This window comes from Callithrix jacchus, chromosome 9 (assembly GCF_049354715.1).
Source record: "Callithrix jacchus isolate 240 chromosome 9, calJac240_pri, whole genome shotgun sequence".
Lineage (NCBI taxonomy): Eukaryota > Metazoa > Chordata > Mammalia > Primates > Cebidae > Callithrix > Callithrix jacchus.
In genome coordinates, this window is record NC_133510.1 from 112,344,876 (window position 1) to 112,372,870 (window position 27,995).

The following is a 27,995-nucleotide window of genomic DNA, read 5'->3' on the forward strand; positions in this document are numbered from 1 at the left end:
GTGTGTAGCAAACCAGCCACGCTTGTGACTGGGAAGGGGCTCTCTGTAATTTTCCATTTGCAGGCGTTTATTCACTGATTTATGCGGCCACCACCAGGACTACCATCACTCAACTGATTCACCAAAAATCAGGTCATTTTTAATTAAATGTATGTGTAGCTCATCGATTTCAATGTTTAAATATGAGCAGTGCTTTGGTCTTTATTTAGAAGTTGGGTGATGTTTCTGTGCCCAGCATCATGCTGTAGGAACCTAACTCTTGTTTACATCCATTAGCCTAATGGCTTTGCTTCAAGTCTCAACTATTAGTGACTTACGGTGTATGGTCTGAGACTAAGTAAAGAAAATTTCCTAAAGCTGCGAAATTTAAATTCGGCTTTAAATAAATGGAACTCAGATGCATCAAGGGATTGGGTTTGGTGAACTGAAGCCTTCTGCCCCATAATAGTAAATCGGTGGGAACAGCAGCTAATTCTTTTTACAAGCCAGGCAGCCTTTGACCCAAGACTTCCTTTTGGTGTTTGAATTCAAACACCACAGAAACATGACTTGTCTTTCCCTTCCATCCTGAGTGGCTTTAAGGGGGTGAGGTAGAATGTAGGGGCCTGCCTTTGCTGTAAACTGTGCCAGGCAAGTCTGAAAAGACCCAGAAACAGAAGCATTATATGACTTTTATTTTACATGTCCATAAATGTTTGCACAGTATACAGCGATTACATCTAAGTTTGAGCATTTTTAATAGCACAAAAAGACAGAAAGGTTAATGACACACTTAACTGTGTTACAGTGACTTTGGGTAGAGCCCTAAAGCAGCGCACGCTCCAGCGCGAGGGCTGAGTGCTGTTCACACTCCTCAGGTCCTGAATCCATGTTGTAAGGTACGGAGACACACAAACTAACTGGGAAAAGGGGTCCCCGCACAGTGGTCCCCCCGCAGGAGGGTGACAGAATATGCCAGGAATTGTCTCGGGCATGGGCCCCAGTCACTACAATCAGAGGACTTATTTAAAACAAACAAAAAAACCCTTGATGACAACACACCAAAGCTGTTCCAATTTGTAAACAATTGTAGTTATTACAATGCAGTGAAACCTGACTCTTTACCAAAGCTTGGGCCAATGCTTTACTTGGACAGTGCTTACATGATAAATACTGGGTTTTGCCCTTAGAGCCAACATAAATCAGTTCCTTGTATATTCAGTAACAGAGCTTGGACCAGCCAATGCTATCTGTCCACTCATGGCTATGATGCAGCCTACAGAATCTTCACCATGGAATGTTTTATAAACCTGTTCACATTCCAGAGAGACAGACTCAAAACTACAGGTGCAAAGTTGGAGGAAAAGTGAGGGTAGAGAGCTGCCAGAAACACTAGCTCATTCAGCATAGGAACCACAGCAAATCAGATTGTTCCACAAACTCATTCTTCACACAGACATTTAAAAAACGATTTATATGGCTGGGTGTGGTGGCTCATGCCTGCAATCCCAGCACTTTGGGAGGCCAAGGCAGGCAGATCACAAGGTCAGGAGTTTGAGACCAGCCTGGCCAATGTGGTGAAACCAAAACCCCATCTCTACTGAAAATACAAAAATTAGCGGGGCGTGGTGGCAGGTGCCTGTAATCCCAGCTACTCGGGAGGCTGAGGCAGGAGAATCTCTTGAACCTGGGAGGCAAAAGTTGCGGTGAATAGAGATTGTACCCCTGCACTCCAGCCTGGGTAACAGAGTGAGACTTCGTCTCAAACAAAAAAACAGAAAAAACACACCTATTTGTACAATGGCTTTTCCGTCTTCTGGGCCGACGTTCACCTCAACTTTCTAAAAAAGCTCAACCCAAAAGGCAGGGTTGGTGTTTAAAATTTAAACAGTAGAAAATATGAAACATTATTTTGTAAGCCCTCTTTCCTTAGCACTTAATAAAATCCAAATAGCCTAATATAAAAGTTTCTCACACGACAGTTTAAAAAGTGTGCGCCCGGTACATGATTTTGACATTCAGTCATGATTGTTTGAAAGTTTTATTGTAGGCTTTGCTGCTGGATACAAAATGAAGGCATACAACTGTCACAGGCAGGGCAGTACGTACAAAGTCTAAGCTGTAAAAACCGTTTGAAAATATAAACTCGCTTTTTGAAATATATTTGTCAAAGGCTGCCCATGTTAATACCTTTGGTATAAAACAGTTAACGATTCCCTTGACCAACCCATCCATCAGCTGACACACAGTCACAACTCCTGATAACGATAACTACTACCTAGTCTAGTCTCAACCACCCCTGTCAGTCATGACTCACTCCTATTCCTTTGCAGGCGCAGAGGAGCCTGGGAGGTAGGTCACTGAGAACACCCATCCTATACGGGTGCTGCGCCCAGCTGGGCTCTGGCAGGGGCCACCTGTGCCCCACAAGCACACATCCCCACCCACAGTCGCACACATCCCTTAAACAAACATGAACACAGACACAAACCAGACCCAAAGGTATCTATCTACCCCGACATCCTCAACCTGTTCACTGCTGTCCACTTTACACTGTATAAAAATCAGAGGCAAAGACAAGGGGGTCTGTATTTACAGCAGGGAAGCTCCCTGGGGCTGGTGGTGTGAGGGTGTCCCTGCCTGGATGCCAGACTGGGAGGACAAAGGGTCTGGGCCACACTGAATTTCTAAGCAAACTGACTTAGAAAGTTAGCCCAGCTTCACAGGGAAGAAGACTGAAGAGGAATGGGATCCCTGGTAGGGGTAGTTTGTGACCCGTGCCTGTCACAGAGTCAGATGGCCTTCCTGGAGAGGAGTGGTGCCAACCAGGAAAACAAGTGGAGGGGGCTAGAGCTGGGGAAAGAATCAGAAGCAGAGCTGGACACTTCCTGCCATGGAAAGCTCTGCTCCTACGCAGACACGTGGGGTCCCAGTAAGCACCGGGCCAAGGACCAGCCCCCAGTGGCAAAAGACTTGCAACCACAGTTGCACTAGTCATGATTCAGAGGCTCATTCAGCCACTTTCCACTGCCACAAGCTGCAATTATCAACATGCTCTAGGCCCAAAGCCACATGGCAGAAAGCACTTCTAGCAAAGCGGTGGGGATTGTGCCTGGGCCAAACACACAGGAACCAGGAGCAGACCTGCTGGGGCTGGAAGATTATGAATTAGGAACCAGGGAGCTCAGATACCTCTGGTGGCCTCCAATGGCAGAACAACTCTGGGAATTGTCAAACTGAACTCTTAAGGGAGTGTCACCCAAAAAGCTCATATAGGAAGTCAACACCCACAAAAATAAATATTGCAAACAAAAGTTCTCACATACATTTCACACACATTCATACTTCCTCTGAGAACCGAGAAAGCCTGGCTCCAAAGAGTCTCAGATTCTCATGAAAAGTAGAGATCTTAGACTCGGCTTGTTCAACAACGGGGGTACACGCGTGGGTCAAGACCATCAATTTGCCTTGTCAAGAAATACCAAAATAATCACCTGGCTTATTACAAAAGTATCTCCAGGCTCCAGGGAAAGTGGAAGGGGCCCGGCAACCTGCACAGGATCTGGGCGTAGCGCGGCAGGGAGTGGGGGCGGTGGGAGTAGGGCGGCTGGTCGCTTGCCTGCTCACTGGTGGAGGTGGGCCCGGTCGTCGGGGCGCTTGATGTGGATCCGCCGCACACGCTCAATCCGCTCCCGCTCCCGCTCCTCATCCTCGTCCAGGTGGTGGGAGCGCCCCGCTGCCCCGCCTGTGGCCTCCAGGAGTGCATTATCAGGTCCCCGGCCGTCCTGGGCCTCATACAGCAAAATATTCAGGGTTTCCTCATAAATCCGGGCTTCGGGGAACTCCACCTGTGTTCCCACAAAATACAGGGCAGGTAAGTTACGGCCTAACCCCTCTGCCAAACACCTGCACTAATTTAAGCAGCGCCACCAGGCTCAGTCAGGCCCCTGGGATTCTGCTGAAGGCCACCAGTATTATTTTTAAATAAACTGATATTTACAATGGCAACTTATATGTGGCACTAAATGCACAAAAAATCAAGGGGACGCAGAGAAACAGGTATCCCTCCCCCCAGTTTCCCTTCTTAAAGGTACAATTTTTCATTCTTTTACCCTCTCCAAGAGATTCTGTGCTGTGAATATAGGTTCATATATATTCATACACTTCAAAAAACACATAAGGTGGTCCCAAACACAGACTTGAACGTGTCTTCCTCTCATCTCTAACTTAACCTGGAGATCAATCTTCATCAAGAAATTATAAATACGATAATGCAATTAACCAATTCACTTGGATGGACATTTAGGTCAGTGCTAATATACTTCTCCTAACTATCAGAGCTGCAACCTTGCACACAAGTCCTTCCACACCTGAAAGCAGTCTGTAAAGCAGTTTTTTGTACAGGGTCCGGCTGGGGACCCCCAGAAATGGAAATAAGCCCTCCTGCTTGGCAAACCACTGTGTTTGCTCATTGCCCTTCAGAGTTAAGGAGTGATGAAGAGGAGGAGGGCCACATAAGCAGGTCCCACACATGTGATCACAGACTCGACTCCACTTTAAGGGTGGGATTCGGAGGTTCCGGTTCTGGGAAAAATGGAGCAGGCACTCTCTACCCTGTTTTCCTCACTGACACTGCAAAGCCAGGATGCACATAGCAGCTAACTGCGGACTCAGAAGTCAATCATGGCAGGGGGATGAGGGGAACATCAGAATGTGGAGTCATGCCCCACAGCGAGTTCACTGCTTGCTGCTGCCAGCACTGATGCAGCCTGAAGCCCTGCTATGGCCCCAGGACAGAAGAGCTCCAGAAGGTCTCCAGGGAGGCCAACAGGGTCTAACGGGCAGAGAGGCTTCAAGGAAATCCTGCTTTTTTTTTTTTTTTTTAGATATGAGATCTGGCTAATTAAGCTTTAAAATTTTAAGACTTCTCATTATTAGAGCTTTATAAGGAACAAGGGGATTTAGAGACCACGTGGACTGATCCCAAATGTTTCTAGATTAGCAGACAGGTTCAGGAGTGGCCTATTCTTGTGTTTGTGAAACTGGTTAGTGGCAGAGCCAGGATGGGAGGCCAACAGCCTCTTTCTTTTCTCTTTGTTTTGAGAAAGAGTGTTGCTGTCACCCAGGCTGGAGTGCAGTGGCGTGATCATAGCTCACTGCAGCCTTAAACTCCTAGGCTCAAATGATTCTCCCATCTCAGCCTCCCCAAGTAGTTGGGACTAGAAACTTTTTTGTAGAGACGGGTGTTTTGCTATGTTGCCCAGGCTGGTCTTGAACTACTGGGCTTAAATGATTCTCCCTCCTCAGCCTCCCAAGTAGTTGAGACTATAGGCGCATGCCACCATGCTCAGCTTTTTTTTGTTGTTGTTAATTTTGTAGAGATGGGTGTTGCTATGTTGCCCAGGCTGGTCTTGAACTCCCAGACTCAAGCAATCCTTCTGCTCTGGCTTCCCAAAGTGCTGGGATGACAGGTGTGAGCCACCATGTTCAGCTCTTTTCTTTATTTGCTTGCATGCAGCCCTGAGCATTCCTGTGGCAGCAGAGGCTGTGGCAACAACCAGAGCTGCAGGAGTCAAAACTCAGAGAGGGAACCTTCTTTACTGATGAGAAGAGCTGTGGTCACAAAAGGATTGGGTGAATCTGGCTGCTTTTTCTATCTTCATGCTGCTGGGCCCAAAATATAGGCATGGTCACAGAAAGTGGGTGGCAAAGCAGGGATAACCCCCAAGCTTTCTGGCTGGCCAATCAGAAAAGGGGATTCCAGGGAAGCTTAGAGAACCGTGGAGATTACAAAGGAAGGGGAGGTTCAGAAAGCAGCCTGTGAAGTTGTATATGAACTCCTAGACCCACACCCAGCCGCAAGATCTGCCCCTAAACCACATACGCAGACCGAAAGAACCGAACCTGCAACAGATACAGATGGGCCACAACGTGGCACACAGGTGGGGCAGATTTGAAGCCTTTGAAACCCAAACTGTCACTGCAACTACAAACTACAGAAGGCTGGTTAGAGCTTGCAGCCTGAGCCTAACTGGATCAATGGCTGGCTAAAACAAAAACATCAATGTTCTCCCTAGGATTTAAACAAGGCCTGGAGCCCTATAACAATGTTCAAAATGTTAAGGATACAATCAGAATTTCTCAATACACAAGCACCGGGAAATTCTCAACTCCTGTGGAAAATGATAACAGACAAATGCCAGTGCCAAGGTGACACACAGTTTTAGAATTACCTGACAAAGACCTGAGAGCAGGTCTTATTAAAATGCTCCAGTAAGTAAGAGCCAAAGCTCTCAGAGCAAATGGAAACAGGGAGTCTTAGCAAGGAGAGAGAAAAACCAAATGAGCACCTGAGAACTGACAAATGCAATAACCAACACCCCAAAACAAACACCCAACTTACCAGAAGGGCTCGGTAACAGAGTAGAGATGAGAGAGGAAGAAGTGGAGTGACATGGGTTGGGCGCAGTGCCTCATGCTTGTAATCCCAACACTTTGGGAGGTGAAGGTGGGAGGATCACTTGAAGCCAGGAGGTCACTGAGACCAGCCTGGGCAACGTAGTGAGACCTAGTCTCTAAAAAATGAGCCAGGCATGGTAGCATGCACCTGTGGGCCCAGCTACTCAGAAGGCTGAGGCAGGAGGATCACTTAAGCCCAGGAGTTCAAGGCTGCAGTGAGCTATGATCATGCCAGGGTGTCAGAGCAACACTCTCAAAACAAGAGAGAAAAGAAAGAGGACCTTGGCTTCCCATCCTGGCTCTGCCACTAACTAGCTTTACAAACACAAGAACAGGCCCCTCCTGAACCTGTCCGCTAATCTAGAAACAGTTGGGATCAGACCACGTGGTCTCTAAATCCCCTTGTTCCTTATTAAAGCTCTAAAAATGAGAAGTCTTAATCTTTTAATCAATATGATGACTATCCTTTTAATACCTGAGGGCAGAGGCAGCCCAGGTATATTTAAAAAATCAAACCATGACAGACTGGGGGTTTAATTACAGGAAGAATTCACAGCCCTAAAAAAACGTTCACAGGAGAAAAGGGGTGTGATGTCTTCTCAATGTGGAGAGAGAAGCAAATGGTTCTGGTTTGCCCCCTGCCCCTTGGATCTTTGAAAGCAAAAAGAACTTCAGTGTTTTTCCCTTCTTGGCTACCTTAAAAACAATATATATTCTTTTAGGAAATATTCTGAATGCTTATGAATAAGGTATCTTGTCAAATTCGTCTTGTATGGAGTGCTGGGGAAGAGGAGTAGATAGAGACTGAGTGACAGTGCCCGAGCTGATGGCCCTCGAAGTGGCATGATGGTACAGGGGAGATCACCACACTTGCATTCTATGTATGGTTTACATTTTCAATAATAAAAAAAAACCCTCTGGTTTCTACTTTGTGATTTTTTTTCTCATTTGCTTTTTGCTCGAGGTCAGCTCCAGAGTCATGCAGAACTGTCTACCCCCAAAAGCTGCAGGGACAATAACCTGGGTAGATGACCTACAGGCTCCTGAGCCTCCTGTGTGAGGGTGACAAGAGGCATGGCCATCAGCCCACAGCAAACCTGCGGCATGTCACTGGATAGCCAGATTTCCCTTAGATAGGTTAAAGAAATGACAGCTTGTGTAGTGTGATTAAAAGTTAAAAAAGCAGAAAACCCAATTGCAGAGCCCAGAAGAGGCAAATTCATTAAGAGTGGGCCAGATCTCTAGCAGCACTTTGCAGAGCGATCCAGCTTTGCAGAATGGCACGGTGGGATAAGTCAAAGGACAGGTCAAGCCTATTGGTTTGGAGAGGATGATATAAACACAGATGCACAGAGTCCAGCCCAGTCAGGGAGTCAAGCGTGCTTGGAATGAAGACAAGGTAGGGAGCTAAGGAATCCCAGATGGACCCTATATTTGGCTCTTTGCAGGCCCTAAAGGATAAGTATTTTAATGATGAGCAGCCACAAGACCAGCAAAGCATTTTAAAAGTGTTTCCCTCTGTACGGTGAGTTCTATAGGTATATGTTTCAGAAGAGCCACTCCAAACTGTCCTCTCAAGGCTCTTACCTTGGTCTGTTTCTTCTCAGTGGCGTAGACGATGGAGGTACAACAGACTTCAGCAATCTTGCGGCCCTGGCCGTAAAAGGACCAACAGCAGATTTCATCCCCGATGACATCCTTTATGAACAGGACCCTTCCGTTAAAGCGCAGAGACAGCTTATCAAACAGTTCAATGTTTTTCAGCATGTTGTCGTCAGAATTGCTATAAAAGAGCATTTCATATGGTGACCATAAGCTGGTGAAAACTGCCACCATTTGCTGGGCCCTTCTACACACAGGGCCCTACTGAGCCCTTTTTCTCCGCTATCTCATTTCAACCTCACAATAATCATCCCTTGACAAAGGTACTCCAATCTCCACTGCTCAAGAAGGAAAGTGAGGATCACAGAAATTAGGTAATTGCTCAAGGCCAAACCTAATCAATGACAGAGAGCCCCCCCCCAAAGGACAGCCCTGGCCCCAGAGTCTGTGCTCCTAACCATTGTGCTTGAATGACTGCTCTGCAACGGCCAGAGATACTGCTGGGCCACTGGACACAGGTACCAGGTGGAGGAGAGCACCTCACCGAGCCTCACCAGGAGCAGAATGGCACTGTCCAAGAGAGACTCTATATCCCAGGTCTTTTAAAAGATCTCGAGTAACCTCACTAACTCCTTCCTGCATCCCTCTAGTTGCTGAATTAGAGCCACATGTTTTCAAAGCCCAAAAGGCATTCTAGAAACCTGCATATAGTGCTGCTGGGAATGTAAAATGGTACAGTCACTTTAGCAAACAGTTTGGCAGGTCCTTGAATGATTAAACAGTTCTGCTCCTAGAGAAATGAAAACACATGTCCACACAAAGACTGCATGAACGTTCACAGCAGCATTACACACAGTAGCAAAAAAGGGGCAACAACCCAAATGTCCATCAAACTGATGAATGGGTAAAGAAAATGTGGTCCACACTATGGAGTATATTATTCTGCCATAAAAAGAAATGAAGCACTGATTCATGCTACAACATGGATAAACCTTGAAAACCTCGAGTAACCTCTTTATGCTAAGTGAAGGAATCTGGTCACAAAAGGCCACATATTATGCAGTTCCATTCATATAAAAATGTCTGGAATAGAAAATTCATCAAGACAGGAAACAGATTAGTGGTTACCTGGGGCTGTGGGGTTGTGGAGGCAATGGCTGGGGGAAAATGGGGGAGTGACTGCTAATGAATAGAGGGCTTCTTTTCAGGCAGTGAAAAAGTTCTAAAATTAGCCAGTGGTGATAGACTCCGTTGTGAATACATGAAAAAGCACTGAACTGAATATATAAAAAGATGACTTTTGTAGTATGTGTGAATTACAGCTCAGAGTTATTATACCCCTCTATCCATCTGTCTACCTATCTATCCAGGCAGAGAAGACGGGTCATCCTCATCTGAAGGTTCCAAGAGGAGCTGGGCCTGGCTGATGTGGGTGGAGGTTTTCCTAGCAAGTGGAGCTGTCTTTCCTGGCTGACGCCTTACCTGGTATATGAGTATTTGTTGTTACTCCTGTTGTAGAGCAACTTCACGGCTGGCTGTGGGTGGTTTTAAAAAAAGAAGAAGAGAATTACTTGGCAGGCAGGTGCAATGAACTACTGGCTTCCCATAGGGCTGGGGCCCTGCCCTACAGCAGAAGAGGCAGACAAGCATAACTTATCTATGAGGGGACCGCATGACCCAATAGCAGGGGGACACAAGATGAGCTCTAGCTTCCCATTCTGAACCCCTTCTCAGGCCTCACTCAGACAATTACATATGTTTTTATTTCAAAACTGATTTCAGAAGAACCTCCACTATTGCTGGTAGCAAAAGAAATTCCACAAGGGTGCCTCCAACATACCTTATTTGAAGTCGCTATAAGTTTTTGTTCTTCCTTGGATGAGGTGATCACAGGAACCTTGCAGAAAGGCTCATAAGTATCTTTGTTCTGCTGGAACAAAACATGCTTTCAGCCTAGGAGGCCTACCTAGCACTGCAGTTTTAAAGCTGACCCGCTGGACAGACAGGCTCTGGCAAGGGGAGATAGGGTGGTCACGGCTCGGAAGAGAGGAGGATTCTCACCACCAATGAACTAGATCAGGGAAGACAGGGAGTTGAATTTCCCAGTAAGCCTGCTCTTTGGCTATGACCATTATAGGCCAGGATGCTGAGTCAGTACTAACAATGACAACACATTTTCCACAGCCCAAGAAGCCACTCAAAAATAAACCCTCAACATGGCAGCTGAAATGTGATTTAATCAAAAGCCCCCACAACCCCACTATGATGATTGCAGAGGAATAAAAAAAGTATAAACCCATAAGGGGAAAAAAACAAGTAAGGTCAGCAGAAGAAAGCGGGGGAGTTGGGGGGGGGGAGGGGAGGAGACCGAGAGGGAGGAGAGGGAAGAGAGGGAGGAGAGGGAAGAGAGGGAGGGAGGGAAGGGGATGGGGGGAAGGAGAAGGAAGAGAGGGAGGGGGGGGAGAAGGGAGAAGGGGGAAGAGGGAAGAGAGGGAGGGGGGGGAGAAGGGAGAAGGGGGAAGAGGGAAGAGAGGGAGGAGAGGGAGGAGAGGGAGGAGAGGGAAGAGAGGGAAGAGAGGGAAGAGAGGGAGGGAAGGGAGGCGAGGACAGGGAGGACAGGGAAGGAAGAGGGGATGGATGGATCAAAAATTTGATGGTAGAAAGATCAAAAGTGAGTGGTAACCAAGGAGGGAGGAAAGCTAAAACCCATGTCAGCAGACGGGAGAGCAGCCTGATCTTCCACAGAACAGCTCAGAAGGCTGGTGAGCACAAGGCAAGAACAGGGGTTTGCTTGCCAGTGGCAGATGTACTGGGAAGATCCCCCAGTCCATCTCCATCCCCACCCAGGCAGAAGAAAGGTCTGCCTTCCTACAGTGGTTAGCACAGTAGAGGAGAAGGCTGGAGGGCTGAGCTGCGATTCTGCGGGGTTGGGGGAGTGGGGAGGATAAGTGAACATCTTCACACTAAATGATGAGTAGCCCCAGCTCCTTCCCTTCTAGACCCCTAAAGGCAGCCAGCCAGGTCGAGACCCATCAGGCAAGAGGAGAGTAGAGGAATTCTCTTCAGGGAGACAGACCATCTGCCCCCTAAAATGGCTTGCAGATTCTGATAGTCGGGGGTCCTGCTGTAAAAGTCTGTCTTATCACCCACAATGCAGCCCAGTGGACAAGGACCACCCCTGCACACACAGCTTTCAGAGTCTTATTCTTTCAACAGACAGCCACGCATCATCAGATTACATGGGAAAAGCCTCTTAAACATGACAGCAAAACGAAAACAAAGAGAGGAAAAGAGGAGGAGTCAGATTATGAAGGCAGAAGAAAGAAAACAGACAGTATCATTAGACAGATGAGAGCAGATATGGCCTCCTGCAAAACAAGATCAGCACGCTGCGGAAAGCAGAGCATTCAGAGAGCAAGGAAAGGCTCTTGGAAGTCAGAAAGAAGAGAACAGAAATGAAAATAAAGGTGAAAAATAAAATTCCTGAGAAAGCAGAAAAAAAGGATGAAGCCAGAGACACTAAGAGGAAAGAATTAGGAGGTCAGTCCTGGAGGTTTAACCTCAGACTAACAGAAAGGGGACCGGGGGGATGTCTCCAAGACAAAGATGAAACGGCACCCCTGATGTGTCTGCACACACTAGTATTCGACTGCTGAGAACGTGGGGCTGAAGTGGGAACACACACTTAGAAAACCAAGCAAACACAACTTTGGCACACTTAAAAGTTACCGAAGAAAGAAAAGAATCATTGTACACTCTGTGGCTTAACTGTCAGCCATAGTTACACATCATGATGTAAACTCTGAATTTAACCAAAACTGCGATGAACTGTGCTGGGGGAACGGGAGAGGGAATATGTATGCCTAAGCTTGGTGGGGTGGAGGTGGGGGCAGTGTGTGAGCTAAATTCTAGTAGTCATGCCACTAGCTAATCTCAAAAACTGAGAATTCAATAAAAAGCAGCACAGGTTAATTATGCAGAAACATAAATGTGAACCGAAAAAACTGCTGAACAAATTCACAGAGGTCACTGCAGGCCTGGAGGAGGAGGAGGAGTATGGTGGTGTTTTTGATGTTAACCTTGCAGCACTATTTGACTACTTTTTTTTTTTTTTGGAGACAGACTCTTACTCTGGTGCCAGGCGCCAGGCTGGAGTGCAGTGGCACGATCTCGGCTCACTGCAACCTCCGTCTCCCAGGTTTAGGCAATTCTCCTGCCTCAGCCTCCTGAGTAGCTGGGACTACAGACACAGGCCACCACGCCCAGCTAATTTTTGTATTTTTAGTAGAGACGGGGTTTCACCATGTTGGTCAGGATGGTCTCGATCTCTTGAACTCGTGATCCACCCGCCTCAGCCTCCCAAACGATTTGACTTCTTAAAGGATGCATCACTTTTTAACAATGTAATACCGATAAAAAAATAAATGCTGCAACATTCAGTTCGAGCTACAGTGAGTTCACTCTCAGAGCAGAGGTGGTTTCAGCATTGTGGGGACTGGTCTGATGCGGGGCCAGACACAGCAAGGGCATCATGCACATAGACCAGATTCCTACCACACCCAAAGGGACACTTTTGATGTTCTGCCAGGTTGTAACTTTCTCTGAAATAAAAGGGTGTTGGCTATGCCTAGAAGCATTTTGGTTTTGTGGGATTTTATGTCACCAGACCTGACCTCCATGGTCCTGCTCAGTCCAGCTATGGAGTGAGGGGTGTCTGTCTGTACAGATTATGCGAGCTCCCAACAATGACCTGTGGGACTAGAGTAAGCCCTAAGATTGGTCCTGAGCACTGACCAAGTTTTACCCCGGGGTTTGCTGCTGAAGGGTTGAGATGTACACATGAGAAGATGTAACACCGTGGGGACGTCAAGGAGTGAGAGAATAGTTAGGAGGCCCGCATGTTCCAGGCAGGCCTCTCGGGTCACTCTGAATGAAGGGGAGACACTCCAGGGCAAACTCATTAACTCAAAACATCTCAGACAGAAACCGTCCCCATTTTGTAGAGAGGGAAAATGAGGAAGGCAGGTAGGCTTGGCGCCTCTCCACCCGTATGGGCAGAAAGGGTGATGCCTACTTGTAGGGCTGCCTGGCACTCTTCCACCAGGCCTTGGACCAGGTAGTACTTGGCTTCTGCTAGCAGCTCCTCGATCTCCCGGCGGCTCTCGGGTAAAGGCACTGCCCCATCTCGAAGGTAGTTGAGTATCGTACCAAAGTGCTTCCCACAGCGGTCAATGAGGATCCAGCCTGCAGGGAGAGGAGGAGGCAGGGGCTGGTTACACGAGCCCTCCTCTCGTAGGAGGCACTGAGCAGAGCTGGGGTGTCTCTTGGCTCCCTCTAACCCCCAGTGGAGAGCGGGGCTGCCTGGAGAATGGCAGCCCTACCTGCCCACTAAGGGCTGACTGGGCACCCCAACAGCCTCCAGGCCTTGCTGGCCAGACACAATCACAACCCAAGTGACCTTGGTCATAGGCTCTGTTGGACATCTCAACTTCTGAGGCCCATTAGTACACTTCTGAAGTACCCCCAAATACCCCCTAGAAAAGGACATCCAAGAGGGGCCTCATGTACCACACCTGGGTAAAACAGGCCCAAATGACCACATCCCAAGGATAGGAGAAAGCCCTTTGGGTAAAAAAAATCTATTTCCTCTTTCTACAAAGCTTCCTTCAGATGTCACATAACAGAGCCATTTCTAAGGAAGCACAGTCTCACCCTTGCAGATTGTGACCTCTGGCTCCCAAGGCTGCGCGCCAGACATTAACCAGCACCAACACAGGAAGTCCCATCCCACAACTTCCTGCAGCAAGCACTTAGTGGCTAGTGAATGACCAAGACAGAACCCACCCTCAAGCAGCTCGGTCAACACAGGGAGACAGAACCGGCTTTTATTAGATATGGAAAAGGTTGCTGTGATACCCCAACTAAAAAAATTAAAAATTTAAAAAAAGATATGGAAAAGGGTCCCAACTGCTGACCAAATCCAGGCACCATGAAACACTCTTGGGACTGAGACCAGGAAGACTCCCTACTCTGCTGCTTAATGTCCTTTCAAATCTTGTCACTGAGCCGACATTCCTCCACTAGAGATCCTGGGAGTTTTCAGAACTCCTAGACTGACATGCAGGGTCTCTGGAAGTGGTATTTGGAGGAGAAGACAGGACTGGAGCCTGGAAGGAGGAGGTACCAGAAAGGCAGGCAGGAAATGGAGCAAAGACCAAGCATCTCCCAACAGCAAATGTGAAGCTCTAAAAAGAAGCCAGACAGATGAGAGGGTGAAGTCGAGGCCTTCCTGACAAGCAGGGCAACCTCAGGCAAGGGCGTCACCAAGGCTCCTGCCCCACATTACAGGTGGAAAATGCCAACGTGCAGGGCCGCGGAGAGGCTTCAACAGGAATCAGTTGCTTTATGCTGCCACTTTCCTCCCCACTTTGGGAGAAGGGCCAACATTTCCACTCCTAACAACGCTGTGCCCTGCTCCAAGTCCTACTCATTCTGGGCCTTGGATCCGCGGCAGAGGCCAGCAAAAGTCGAGAGCAGCAAATGCATCTTTTTCACACTCCACTTTCCCCTACCTCTTACCTGGCAAATGCAGTCCCTGCCAAGTGCCCTCTCATGGTTTTAGGGCACTGTTTGGTATTCTTTGCATCAATTGCCAGGAAAGTTTGGTAACAAGGCCGTTTCCATGTTCCCCTGATGAAACTGGTCAGTCTAATGTTCCTGGGCCTTTTCTTAAAGGAACGGTCTCTGCCCTCCAGCGCCTTCCACTTCCTACTTCCACACCGTTATAATTTCCTGAGCAGGTGGGAAGAATATCCCAATGGGGGAAAACGCAATACAAATGTGTAGCCCTGAGTCAAGTTCTGGTTTCAGGGAAGAAAGAGGCCTTCCCAGGCCTGGTAAATCACATCACTCTGACAGTGACCTCCAGATGTGATCCCACCCCACTCCTTTCTATATCTGAGACAACAAAACATAGATCAATATCTTATACAACGCAGATGCCTAGGGGCCCCGCAAGCATAAAGGAGTACAGCTGGGTGGGGCTGAGGCCAGGGCTGACAGGACAGCATTTGCCCTGCCCCCAAAAGGGGCAGGCTCTGCCCACTCCAGCCAAGAGAGTCCAGGCAGGAATGTGGGCCCAAGAGCTGTGAGCTCTGATGTTCCATGCAATACCAGAAATCCAGATTTTTCTGTGAATCCTCTGATTTTTACAGGATGGCAAACTAATTAAAACAAAACTGTCATCAACCCACTACGAGGCAAACACAACACATCTGCAGCTGAGCTGGGCCTGCAGGCTTAAGGCCTCTGTGCTACCAGCACTAAGTACTTTTTTCTCAGAAGGCTGACAAGGCACGGAAGGACTGTATCATCTTTCCACCAGTTCTTTTTTGAGGGGGGCTCATTCCTTGCATTTTCCACAGATAAAAAGAGAGGCTCAGAGAGGTTCAGTGCCATTCACAAGCAGAGGCGGCAGGACTAGACCACAAAGAAAAAGTAAGGAACTCACAGGAAAACTCCTTCCACCCGAACTGAAAAAGATAAATAGAATTCAACTGAGCTGTGCACGGAAGGAAACTTCCACGTTCTGCCTTTGATGCCTGCAGAACTCAGCTGCTTAGGAAGGCCCAGGGCCCTGAAATCAATTATCCAAGTGACAGCCCAGAGTTCCCATAAATGAACAGGCGGACCGTGACACTGGGCTCCGGCTCAAGAATGCCATCAGGAAATGCTTGTGGTGAAGGAATCATACTTTGGACAAATAAGGGCAAAGGAGCCAGGCACACTCTCCAGGAGGTTTCAATTAGCGTTTTGACTCTAAGATACTGTGGTTGCTTTCAAAGCAGGAAGTGATCCCTTTGAAAGTCAGCTCAAACGCCTAGCACGTAGAAAGGCAAGTGGAAGTCACACAGCTCCTCGCATGTGGGGGGTCTCCTGCCTGCTGCCATGGGGCTCGAGGGCTATTTAGGAAGGCTGTCCAAGTCAGGGCAGCCTGGGATCCCACGACCCGTTAGGCAAGGCTGGAGAGCAGAACTGACTGGGACCACACTGGGCCGTGCTGGACTTGGGCTCCAAGACGTCCTCAGTACAGCACAGCACAGCAGTTAGGTGTTGGAAACCCAGCTCTCATCCCTTCTTGCTGGATGACACTAGTGCTTCATTTAACCTCTAACAGTTTTCTCTTCTACAAATGATCTCACAGGGTTGACATAAAAATATGATGAGAGAATGTACTGAAGGCACACAGCAGAATGCTGGATCTACCAACAGCCCTTAAAAGCAGCTATGGGTCTTTGACAATCTCATGTCTCATCATTATTGCTGGAAGCAGAGCAGGAGCATCCAGAGGCAGCAAGTTCCAGCCCCCGGGATGGAGTCAGTGTTGCTTTCAGGGAACCAAGAGAGACGGCTGCTCTGGGCGTCAGGGGGATTGAGCCACTAAACTCCCCTCCTCCATGCCCCATGAGCATGCTTCCTCTCTCCCTGAATGTCTGACCTCTTCTTTCCCCTCTCCCGCCACCTCCAGGGAACCTTCACTGACCTCTCCTTGCCATACTAAGGTATTTCTTCTCTGTATTTTTGTGATTCCCAAACATCCCTGATCATAAATGCCACCCAAGGTTATTTGTGAAAAATTCAGATTCTAGAACCTGGCCTCATTCCTGAATCAGAATCCCTAGGGCAGGGTCTCCAAGCTGCACACTTTGACATTTTGGACCAGGTAATTCTTAGTTTGGGAGGCTGCCCTGTACACTGTAGGGTATTTGGCAGCATCTCTGGCCCTCTACTCACTCAATGCTAGAAGCACCCCTCCCCCAAGACGGGACAACCAAAAATGTCTCTGGACGTTGCTAAAGGTCCCAAAACATCACCCAGTGATTGGGCATCACTGAGATACATCAAGGACCTAAGTGTAAAAACGCAATTTAAACTTTGAGGTATCAAAAAGCCCCATTAAAAACCCTTAGACCTAAGTCAGACTGAGAGAAGCTATTTGCAGCAGTGGACCCCAAAGAATATGAACTCACACTAAGTAGTAAGAAAAGATGCAATCAAGCAGGTAAAAGATTAAACCCAAAGACCAACAAACATAAAAACATGCTCAACATACCAGAAATGAGGAAATGCTGAATAAAACAAGGTAGCATACTCACCAGATTTGTGATTAAATAATTAAAAGGTTGGACAGTATCAAGGGTTGGCAAAAATCCAGACTTCTGTGGGGAGTAGAAGTTCCCATAACCACTCTAGAAGGGACTCTTGCAATATCTAATGAAGCAGAAGATGCTGCCCCCAATTCCCCTCCTGGGAATGAACTCTAGGGCCGAGCTCCCAACAGTGGGTAAGATCATAAAGCCATAGCCCGAGATGGCTGGGGCGGGGTGGTCTAGGTAGTCTGGAGCCCCCTCATTTGCCAAAGTGAAAATATGATTGTCTACACGCGCCAGGATGTGGCAAAGGTTGGGCAGCATCGCACAGAGAAACTCCCACTCACGGGGAAAGTGTTCCAGGACACATTCCTAATGGTGAATGCCGCAAACCCTGTACGTGATCAACAGACTACGGCTCCGGCAGTGGTTGTACACTTCTAGACTGGACACTCCACCACTGGGAAAGTTCCTAATGGGAGCTATTCAGTTGTGGAGTGATCTCCCAAGCATCATGCTATGTAGATTGATCCCAAAGCAAAAGCAAAACAGATACAAACTGTGCAGCACCATTTACATCACATTTAAAAACACACCAGCAGCGCCTTGTTTAGGGACATGCACAGCTGTAGTAAATGCAATACCTGGAAAGATCGACACCTGTGGTTCTCAACGCTGGCTGCGTGCTAGAATCACCGGGAGAGCTCTTCAAAATCCTGCTGCCGGGCCACACCCTGGCTGGGACCCAGGCACCAGTACTGACCTCCTCAGGTGACTCACTCTGTAGCCAAGCTTGAGATCCACCTAGTGACCCCGAATGCTTTCCTTTGGAAGGGAGAGAAGCAAACAGAGAAGGTACAAAGGGGCCCCACAGGTACAGGTCACACTTTATGCCTGGGCTAAGCATGGTGGCACGGGTGAGTTTGTTATATTATTCACAATTTAAAGCTCTCAGGTACTTCAGAATTTTACAAAAGAGCCTTGTCATGTAAGGCAGAAGGGCTGGAGATCTCAGGGAAACCCTCAGGAACTGCGGTTTTGCCATGGACCAGACTGGACTTCTCTGTTCGAGGGGAGTGTGTGATCATAAAATGAATGACTCTTCAATCTAGTGTACGCACTCCCTAATTCCAAAACACATTAGCAAGACATTAGAAAACATACAACAGGGGGAAGTATTATACCAAGCACAGGGATGAAACAGACCACTACAGGCAAATGCTGAACAGAATCCACTGTGAAAGGTGCTAAATCCGGGAACCAAAGGTGATGTTGACCAGGAGTCAGGTGAAAATTCAAGCACTGTGGGAACTGAACCTTTCTGGAAAGAGTCTGGGAAAGGCCTGCTCACTGCTGCAGCATCCTCGCCTTCTCAGAAAAGCCATTGCATGGGGGTGGTGTGGAACTGTGGGGCGCTCATCCCTGAAGGCCAAGCGGGCGGCCTCTCCCCACATGCTGCTAAGAGCTGGTTCTCTGCAGCTCCTCAGCAGCACGCATCCCCTCAACCTTTCCACTCAGAAGGAAGCCATCATTAACACTTCCCATTTACGGAGTGCTCCCAACATCTCAGGCCCTGTGGCAAGTGCTTTCCAATGTCCTCACTCAATCCCCAACTCTGCCAAGCGTTATCATTCCCCACTGGGGAAGGAGGAAAGAGGTTCAGAGAAAAAGCCACTTGTCCAATGTTACATTATCAGCAAATGGCAAATGGGCCAAAATTAGCACAACACGTAGACAGAACTCCATAAATGTCGGCTGTGACTGTGACCCTGCAGCAGAGCCAGGACTTGAACCCAGGCCCGGCTAACATCAACACCGAAGTTCTTGGTTTAGGGATTACTTACACACAGTACAAAACTCAAACAGCTAGCAGAGCCCAGAGCAAAAAGGAGACTATTCCCCCATGCTGGATGCCAGGTCCCCCTCCTGAAGCAATCACTTTCTTGGGCAACAGGAAGCCTCCACTGTTCAGGACCTTCAAAGCCCCGTCCTTTATCCAGCAAGCTGTACTGCTGGATTCACTGCCTGGCTGAGCTGCACTTGGCATTTCTGCCTATTTGTAGCAAACTTCATTGCAGCTGACAGGCTTCCTGCCCGTAGGCCAGGGTGGAGCTGCAAGATGCTGGGATCCTACCCCAATTTGTAGCCCCAAGGCTGCATCTGAGGCAACATGTAGGCCATCGGTCAGGTTGTGCAGTTCTCTCTCCAAGGACCAATAGGATCGCTCTGCCAGGCACAACAATGGCTGGAAGGCCAGATACCCAGCCTACCAGCCCAGGCCTTCACGAGGGCCCCCACCAGAGGGCTTCGGCACAAAGCCAGCAGTTAAACTGTAAGGATGCCATAATCAAACAGTCTGGCCTGGGGCCAGGCCCACATCTAGCCATGGACAGCAGACAGTAAGAGCCGGCAAGTCCTGGGTTCAGCAGCTTCATCTTTTCTAGTCCCATCAGCTTTTGAAAAAACATTTCACCCCTGAGATGGGGACTCCTCACTTGGAATGATAACAATAGTATTCACCCCTCAAAGCATTCTGGTGAGATTTTAATGAAACAATACCTATCAGCTGCATGTGGTGGCTCACGGCTGTAATCCCAGCACTTTGGGAGGCTGAGGTGGGAGGATGGCTTGAGCCCAGGAGTTCGAGACCAGCCAGGGCAACATAGTGAGGCCCCGTCTCCACAAAATTCTAAAAAATAGCTGGGTTTGGTAGTGCATGCCTGTAGTCCTAGCTACACAGGAGACTAAGGTGGGAGGACTGCTTGAGCTGTGGAGGTGGAGGCTGCAGAGCTCTGATGGCACCACTGCAGTTCAGTCTGGGTGACGGACAGAAGGACGGACAGACGGACGGAAGGAAGAAGAAAGGAAGGAAGGAAGAAGGAATGAAGGAAGGAAGGAAGGAAGAATGCCATACTATAAGCTTTTTATAATGATATGAAGCAAGGGCTGAGCTCCAATTACATAAAACAAGCCAGTTTGCAGAGTCAAAATGACACTGTGTCCCCCGAGAAGATGTGTTTTCCAGGCAGCACTAGGCAAAAAACATCGCGTAGCAGGCATTTAGAAGGCGAGCAGTCCTGCTGGTAGCACGCACATGCTCTGTCCAGTCAGGGACAGGGGGACAGAGGAGTCCGTTTCTTTTCTGATACAGCATCAGGCCACCAAGGCGAGGCTTTGGAGAAGAGGCTTTCACTCAACTTTCAAGGCAACTCAGCAGGCTTTCCTGAGCCGCTCCAGAGACTGGGTGGGGTACAAGAAAAACCACAACAATCCTGGTTCTCAGATAATGCCTGGTTCCTCCGGCAGCTGGGGTGCTATTGTCTTGATTTCCACAGACACTCTCGGGCAATGTGGGGTGTGGCACAGCCAAGGGGATCCTCCCAGTCATCAAAAGCTAAGTGTGAGATGGCAGAACCTCAGTTCACTGCTGCCTGACCAGAAACCCGAGTTGACAGGAAGCGGAACCTCCAGCTCCACAACCTGGCCTTCCCTGGGACAGAGAAAAACACCCTCACCAGTGGGCAGCCCAAACTTCGGCCCTCTTAGGATCAGAGAATGAACTGCGGGACACCAGGCTTAGGTCCTTCAGTCCCACCTGCTTATGTGAACACTCACCCACCCTCGCAAGTCAATGTCCCCAGAAAGGTAGGGCAGCAGCACAGAAGGCCAGTCTCAGAAACAGGAAGGCAGGGTCAAGGTCAAGCCAGGCTGTGCCCTGGCCTGGTCCTAAGCAATCTCAGGCCAAGGAATGAAGGACAGAGCTATTTTTAAACCTCATGTGACCTGCCTGTAAACCCAGCCAGATAGGGATGGAGCTCCGATGCTGGGGGCTCTTTGATCGTTCCAGGTGGGTAGGAAGTAGTCATGACAAGACCCCTCTAAACAATTCTTTGCCTTTTACTAACATGACTTTCCACAAGAGAAAGTGTGTGTGTGTGTGTGTGTGTGTGTGTGTGTGCATTGACCACGAATGGATGAATACTATGTGCCAATGACCCCATGAGGAGGTACTGTCATGCCCATTTCACCAGAGGAAGAAAATGAGACCAAAAGTGATTTAGTATCTGGTTAGGGTTACCAGATACGAAATGGGGAGCGTGGCGGGTGAGCTTACCTTCACTATCGGTGAGCACTTCCATGCGCCCACTGAACATAGCCTTCAGCATGGTGTCCTGCTTGGTCAGTGTCTGCATCGTGGTATAGTAGAGGGCTCCGCCCACGTTCAGCTTCACATATTTAGAGCTGGGGCTGGTGCCCTTGAAGGAGGTGGTGCGGGTGGCAGCTGCTGGCACCGCTGAGCTCACCACACTTTCTCCTGACATCTCTTCCTGCCAGTGGAGAGGACACAGGGTCAGGACATCAGGCCTGGTTGACTGCTTTCAGCCTGTGGACTCCACCTGACCTCCAGATGTGTTTTGCTTAAGCCATGCACACACAGCATTGAAAAGTTTGCTTCCAATGTGGACAAGTAAGGAACACTCACAGAAAAATCTGGACTTTTGGCTTCTCTTAGAATCAGAGGTCAACTGGGCTAGCAGGGCCACAACTGGTGGGAGCTGGGGTATTGAATGCCCCCTAGAGAGGGCCATGCATCACTAGTAGGTCCCAAAGCCCACCAAGATAGCCTCATACGCTGACCTCACCTGCCGACCCTGCAGGCAGGCACCAGTTTGCCACTACCCTTGTGTTAGAAGCACTTCCCTTCTGCCTAGCACCTATACAAATGAACACCCTGCTGCACCCTAAAACTGCCCCAGTCTCTTTACGTTTCCTTATTGCCATGTACCAGAATAGCTAGCTACAAGTGTCATCTTTCAGCTGCATCACAGATGAAAAAGCTTTTATGAAGTTGAATGGGATTCCAGCTCGCACTCCTATCACTGTAGGAAGAAGGTGTTTCTGAGGACTAAACAACAGACACGGAAACTTCTGGAACCAAGTTTTGGCAAAATTAGACCTCCTAGACTAGTGCTGCCCAAAAGAGCAAGATCCCACTACAATCTCCCCGACACCATGGCCGACTCTCTGGTACATCTTAAAGAAATGGATACGGTGGCTGATTTAGGCAGGTCTGGAAACAGACTGGTATCTGGCACATATGTGCTCAGAAAATATGTCTGAAACGAACAGGTAAAATTGTAGAGCTAGAGATATGTAAGGGTGGGCAGAATCATTGCTGAATCTGGGGCATGGCACAGAGACAGAAGCAGCCCTGACAGCCAGGAGCCGGCCTGGCCAGGCCCCCACAGCTGGCCTTACCATTCCCATTGCACATCACTCATTTTTCACAGCACATCACCATCAGACAAGGCCACTCTGTGACCTTGCAATGAGACAAAAACAGGACCATTCAGTCATCATGTCTCTGACAAAAACATAAACATTATCCCAAATCCAAAAATGACCAAGGATCCCCCATCCTGGCTAATATGAGTTGCAGCTGCTGCTTTACCAATTAGAGGTTTAGCCTCCGTCCTTTCTTCCTGCTTTCAAGACAGGAATCACTGAGACCCAATCACAGAATTAGCTCAGCTTCCCAGCAGCATCACCATGTTGGCCAGGCTGGTCTCAACCTCCTGACCAGGGGTGATCCGCCTGCCTTGGCAAAGCCCCACTTCTCTGAACTCTCTCAAATCACCCAACACAAGCCCAAAGCCCTTCTCTGAGACATCCCCAGTTCTCCCTCAATGCAACCAGGAAATAAACCCAACTTTGTTTGACTACAGGTATGCTCCTTGTGGTTTTTGGCTGCAGTGCACTGACAGCACACAACTATTTTGAACTATTCCCTGAAACTGAAAAGGAATTGCTTTTAAACTCTTTGTGCCTTTCTAGCTTTTCCATATTTTCTATAATGAATGTGTACTATGATTATACCTGATAAAACTATTATCGACAATTATGTACTGAAATCAGTTCCCAGAGACCTCACACTAACAGGCAGCTACTGGCAGTGAAGTAGTTCTGTTTACACCAGCATTACCATGAACACATTGTATGTTGTGCTACAAGTGAAATCACAGCTACAATAGCACTGGGCTATCGGAAGTTTTCAGTTCCATTATCATCTTACGGCACGGTTACATATGCAGTCTGTCACCAATCTGTGATTATGTAGTGCATGACTGTACCTTGTTTTGGCTTTCCAGTACCTTTTTAAAGATAATTTGCACATAATAAAGTATATTTTAGGTGTACCGTTTGATGTGTTTTGGTCAATACTTGCACCTGTGTAGCCCCCACTCCAATCAAGCTGTCTTGGAACATTTCCATGGCTCCAGAAAGCCCCTCAATGTCCCTTCACCACTTAATTTCTATCACCATATGCCTTAAAAATCCAAACAATGCTGGAAGACAGCTACAGTTATTTCCACTTTGTGGATTTGGATGCCAGAGCCCTGACAGGGTCAGTCACTCTCTAAGCCAGGAGTTGAGCCAGTGAAGGATGTGGGCAAGTCGGGGCTGGCCCAGAGCCCATCACGCCAAGTAGATTTAGAGCTATGACATATAAGTTGAGAAAGACCGGCCTCATCTCCCTTCTTTAAAGAGTCCAAAAAGCCCTGAAAAAAGTTGTGAGGTAAAGTGTGGCTAAGGGTTTGGAGTCGACCTGTGCTTAAAGGCCCCAGCCCTGCCACTGAGTAGCTGTGTCCAGGGCCAACAGTCTCACCTCCCTACAGGGCTCCCTGGTTCCGAGTAAACACTTGGACAGGAAACACAAGTTATGATGATTTGGGAATGCTCCTCAAGTCTCAAACTTACTTTCTCCCTCTGGAGATTGTTTCCAGCTCTAATGACAGACTAAGAGATAAAGGCAGGAGCCATCCAGATCTAGAATGAGACTCCAGATTAGGCAACAAAAGCACTGAATCTTTTTTGGAGCCCACCCCCTCCAAAGGTTAGTCAACATGATAGTAGGAGAGGCCCTGGGGGAAAAGTTTTGGCAGTGGTCATGTCCTTGAGCCCAAGTTACAGTGAACAGAGGCAGTGGAACATACACCCTCATAGCAAACCTTTCTGGGGAGGGCTCTCCCCACTGCTGCGACTGGGATCCTGCCTTTTTTTTTTTTTTTTTAAAGATGGAGTTTCGCTCTTCTTGCCCAGGCTAAAGTGCAATGGTGTAATCTCAGCTCATTGCAACCTCTGCCTCCCAGGGTCAAGTGATTCTCCTGCCTTAGGGCATGGGATTATGGGCATGTGCCACCACATCTGGCTAATTTTGTATTTTTAGTACAGACAGGGGTTTCTCTGTGTTGGTCAGGCTGGTCTCGAACTCCCAACCTCAGGTGATTCACCCACCTCGGCCTCCTAAAGTGTTGGGATTACAGGCGTGAGCCACCGCACTCAGACAGGATGCTGCTTTTTGATTTGTTTCAGAGGTTTAATTTCATTACTAATGATGTTGAGGAGGTGAGGCAGGAGACAGCAAAAATTGGTTATGTGAAACAAAGAGGCGATGAATACTTGTGATACTGGCTACGGACCTGATTCAATCAGAAGTTTACTCCAGTTAGATGGGTCAGTCTCTCTTCTCTCCTTTCCATCTCCCCTGAATATAATGTTGCTGATTCTAAACAGTGGCTCTCCAATTGGTGACAATCAAAATCACCTGGGAGCTAAAAATCCCTGACACCTAGGTCCTACCATGAAAATTCCGATATAACTGGTCGAGGATATGGACTAGGCAGCAGAATGTTTAAAAACTCCCCCAGGGGATGTTAAAGCCCATTAAGATTCCAGCTCACTGTCCTAAAAAGCACTGTACCCCTTATTTAAGCTACCATTAACTCCATGGTCTGGGCCCAGTGAATTGCCAACCTGACACATAAAAACAAACCCAAACACCATAAACAAAAGCAAGCCCCCACTTCACAGCTTCAGAGCCACAGCAGGAAGCAATTGTATGCATGCATGAAAATATGAAAAGCAGCTGAAGGGGAAAATAATTGACTGGAAAGGAGGCCCAGGCAAGTACAGTAGGAAAAAAGGCACCAAATCCTGACCCCATATTTTCTTTTCTTTATTTTTTCTTGAGATGAAGTCTCACTCTGTCGTACAGGCTGGAGTGCACTGGCATGATTGGCTCACTGCAACCTCCACCTCCCAGGTTTAAGCAATTCTCCACTTCAGTCTCCCAAGTAACTGGGATTACAGGTGCATACCACCAAGCCCGGCTAATTTTTTGTATTTTTAGTAGAGACGGGGTTTCACCATCTTGGCCAGGCTGGTCTTGAACTCCTGACCTCATGATCCAGACTCCCAAAGTGCTGGGATTACAGGTGTGAGCCACCGCACCTGGCCCGACGCCCCCAACCCATTTTCTGTATGCTTCTTTCTAGAAGTCTTGTATGCATGTGTTAAGGAAAATTGAATAGTCTTGGCAAACCTGGATTGCAATCCAGTTCCACCACTTCCTTCATGAAATTTAAGCAATTTAATCCAAGTCTCAGTTTTCTAACTTGTAAAATAGAGTGTTAAAACCATAATCTTCAAAACCCTCAGAGAATGAATGTTAAAGTATTTGGCACCTAGTCCTTATATCATTTCCTTTGGATCTCTCAAACTTTAGGGCCACTGGTTCCCAGCCCTGGCTACTAGAATCACCTGGGTGTGCCTAAAAACCCTAATGCTAGGCCAGGCACAGTGGCTCACACCCATAATCCCAGCACTCTGGAAGGCTGAGGCAGGAGGATTGCCTGAGCCCAGGAATTTGAGACCAGCCTGAGCAACTTAAGACCTCATCTCAAAAAAAAAAAAAAAAAAAAAAATCAAAAAAATTAACTGGGCGTGGTGGCACACAGCTGTAGTCCCAGAAGATTGGTTGAGGTTTTGGTGAGCCGAGATCACACCAGTGCACTCTCCAGCCTGGGCAACAGAGCAAGACCTTGTCTCTCTCAAACACATACACACACACAAACACGTGCTTGTCTAGGCTACACCCCAGATCAATTAATCAGTATCAATTAATCAGAGATGAGGAGGGGTGGCTGATGAGTCACTAGTGCTTAAAAAACTCTTTGGGGATTCCGACGTGGGACAAGGGCTCACTGCCACCTAAGCTAAGGTGTTTAACCAGCTTTGTCTAAGAAATGCCAGAGATGTGAGGCAAAGCATCATCTCAGGGGATTCCTACCGCAAAGAAGTTGAAGAAACACTGTATTGAGGCCAGTTATAAAACCTTCCCAAACTCAGGGCATTTCTCTAACTCAGAAAAGTCTGCTGTTCCGTTTCAACTAAACTTGGTCACATCAGTCACATAATACACCCAAAATTTGCTTATAAGACAGCTACCACCAACTCCAACTGTTCCACCGAATGACATTCTCGTCCTGTGTTTAATATACAAACTCTTGGCCTATTTCTCTCAATGGTCCAGTAAGAAAGATGTTTTATCATCAACCCTAGTTTTAGGGGAGAAAACTAGGAATCACACCTATAAGAGCCCTCTGACTCCCGACTCTTATGCCCCTTTCATTATACAGTCTGAATAAGATATCATTACTCTAATCCCTTGCACGGCTTGTTAAAACAGATAGATGGGCTCCACCCCAAGAATGTCTGATTCAGTAGTCTGTGATAGGGCTTGAAAATTCAGCCATTTTGAACAAGTTCCCAGGTGTTGCTGCTGGTGGGACCGCAGTTTGAGAACTACTGGTTTATGCTGCCTTCTTCCCCTCAGCTGGTCCTTATTTTGCACAAAATGGAGGAGACTAGTCAAAGTCAAATACAGGATAACTGATTTTCCTTCAGCAGCATCATTGGGACTGATTTTCCCTAAAGACTGCACTTTACAGGGACGTGACAAACAAGCAAACAAGTAGAAAGAAGATCTGGGCCAATCTTTAGTCATCTCTACCCAGGGACAATGAACTATTCAGGGAACAAACCCTTGAGGATCCCAAGCAGACAAACCCCACAGCGGAGAGACAGATCTTGAGACATCCTTCGCTGCTTCTGCGCGGTCACCTCTGGCCTCAATGGAAGTTACAAATAAGTACCCAGGCGCCAGCTGCGGCGCTGGACTCCATGGCGCAGGTATCCTGACCTCAGGCTCCTGGCATCTCTCCCCAGAATTCCAAGCACTGAACGCACAACCGCCTGCTGGGCTCCCTCGATTTCTTCCCCCATTGGCCCGTGTATTCAGACGCAGCTGGAAGCCCCTTCCCCATTTCCTGCAAATTCAGCGACTTCACCAACAACCTCCAAAACCCCAAACGCTCCGCCCAATAAATTCTACCTCACCTCATAACCTGCCCATTCCCCTTCGTAATCCTCCAAATCCTCATTTTCCACCCCAAATGTCCGTTTTCATTGCTATCTCTTTGTTCTCCTGGCAGTTACCAAACCCCATCTGCCACCAGCACTCAGGACTCACTCGGAGACATCCCTTCCTCACGCACACACATATTCTACTCCCCAAGCCCAAATGCGCTTCCCAGATTTCTAACTGCCAGGGATACCTCCACCCCTAATTCTCCACCCAAAGCCCTTCCCCCACACCCAGCCTTTCCCCCATCCAATCCCCCAAATGCCTCTCCACTATCGCTACTGCCCCTCATCGCACCCCCTCCCCTCGGTCCCTTCTCCTTATACTCTGCCGCTGCCCAGCTCCCTCGGCCGCCCGCAACCCCCAGTCGGTGGGCACCGCCCTCCCTACCATGAAAAGTCGGAGGACGCCAGAGTCTCCAAACCCGGACTGAGAGAGGCAGGAAACACCCAGCTCACGCCAGCCGGGGGCGGAGGCGGGGCCGGGGCAGTAACTTCCGCCGTCCGCACCCCACTTCCGCCCCGCAGAGCGCACTGTTTTAA

The 27,995-nt window shown here is 48.2% G+C and overlaps 1 protein-coding gene across 3 annotated transcripts; it reads right to left on the reverse strand.

Moving 5' to 3' along the window:
• Positions 1 to 655: 655 nt before the first annotated feature.
• KCTD10 (potassium channel tetramerization domain containing 10) lies at positions 656 to 27,884 on the reverse strand. 3 transcript variants are annotated; one of them, XM_002752979.6, is made up of 7 exons: positions 27,844 to 27,884; positions 21,304 to 21,517; positions 13,115 to 13,284; positions 9,881 to 9,967; positions 9,523 to 9,575; positions 8,026 to 8,221; positions 656 to 3,827 (listed from the first exon to the last, which is right to left on the reverse strand). In XM_002752979.6, exons 1-7 carry the CDS (start codon positions 27,844 to 27,846, stop codon positions 3,603 to 3,605), a joined length of 948 nt encoding a protein of 315 aa, XP_002753025.1. In that variant the 5' UTR covers positions 27,847 to 27,884; the 3' UTR covers positions 656 to 3,602. The 3 variants fall into 3 exon arrangements, with proteins under 3 accessions (XP_002753025.1, XP_009002819.1, XP_035113418.1); XM_009004571.5 differs by having other exon boundaries at positions 9,881 to 9,970; XM_035257527.3 differs by lacking the exon at positions 9,881 to 9,967.
• Positions 27,885 to 27,995: the final 111 nt, after the last annotated feature.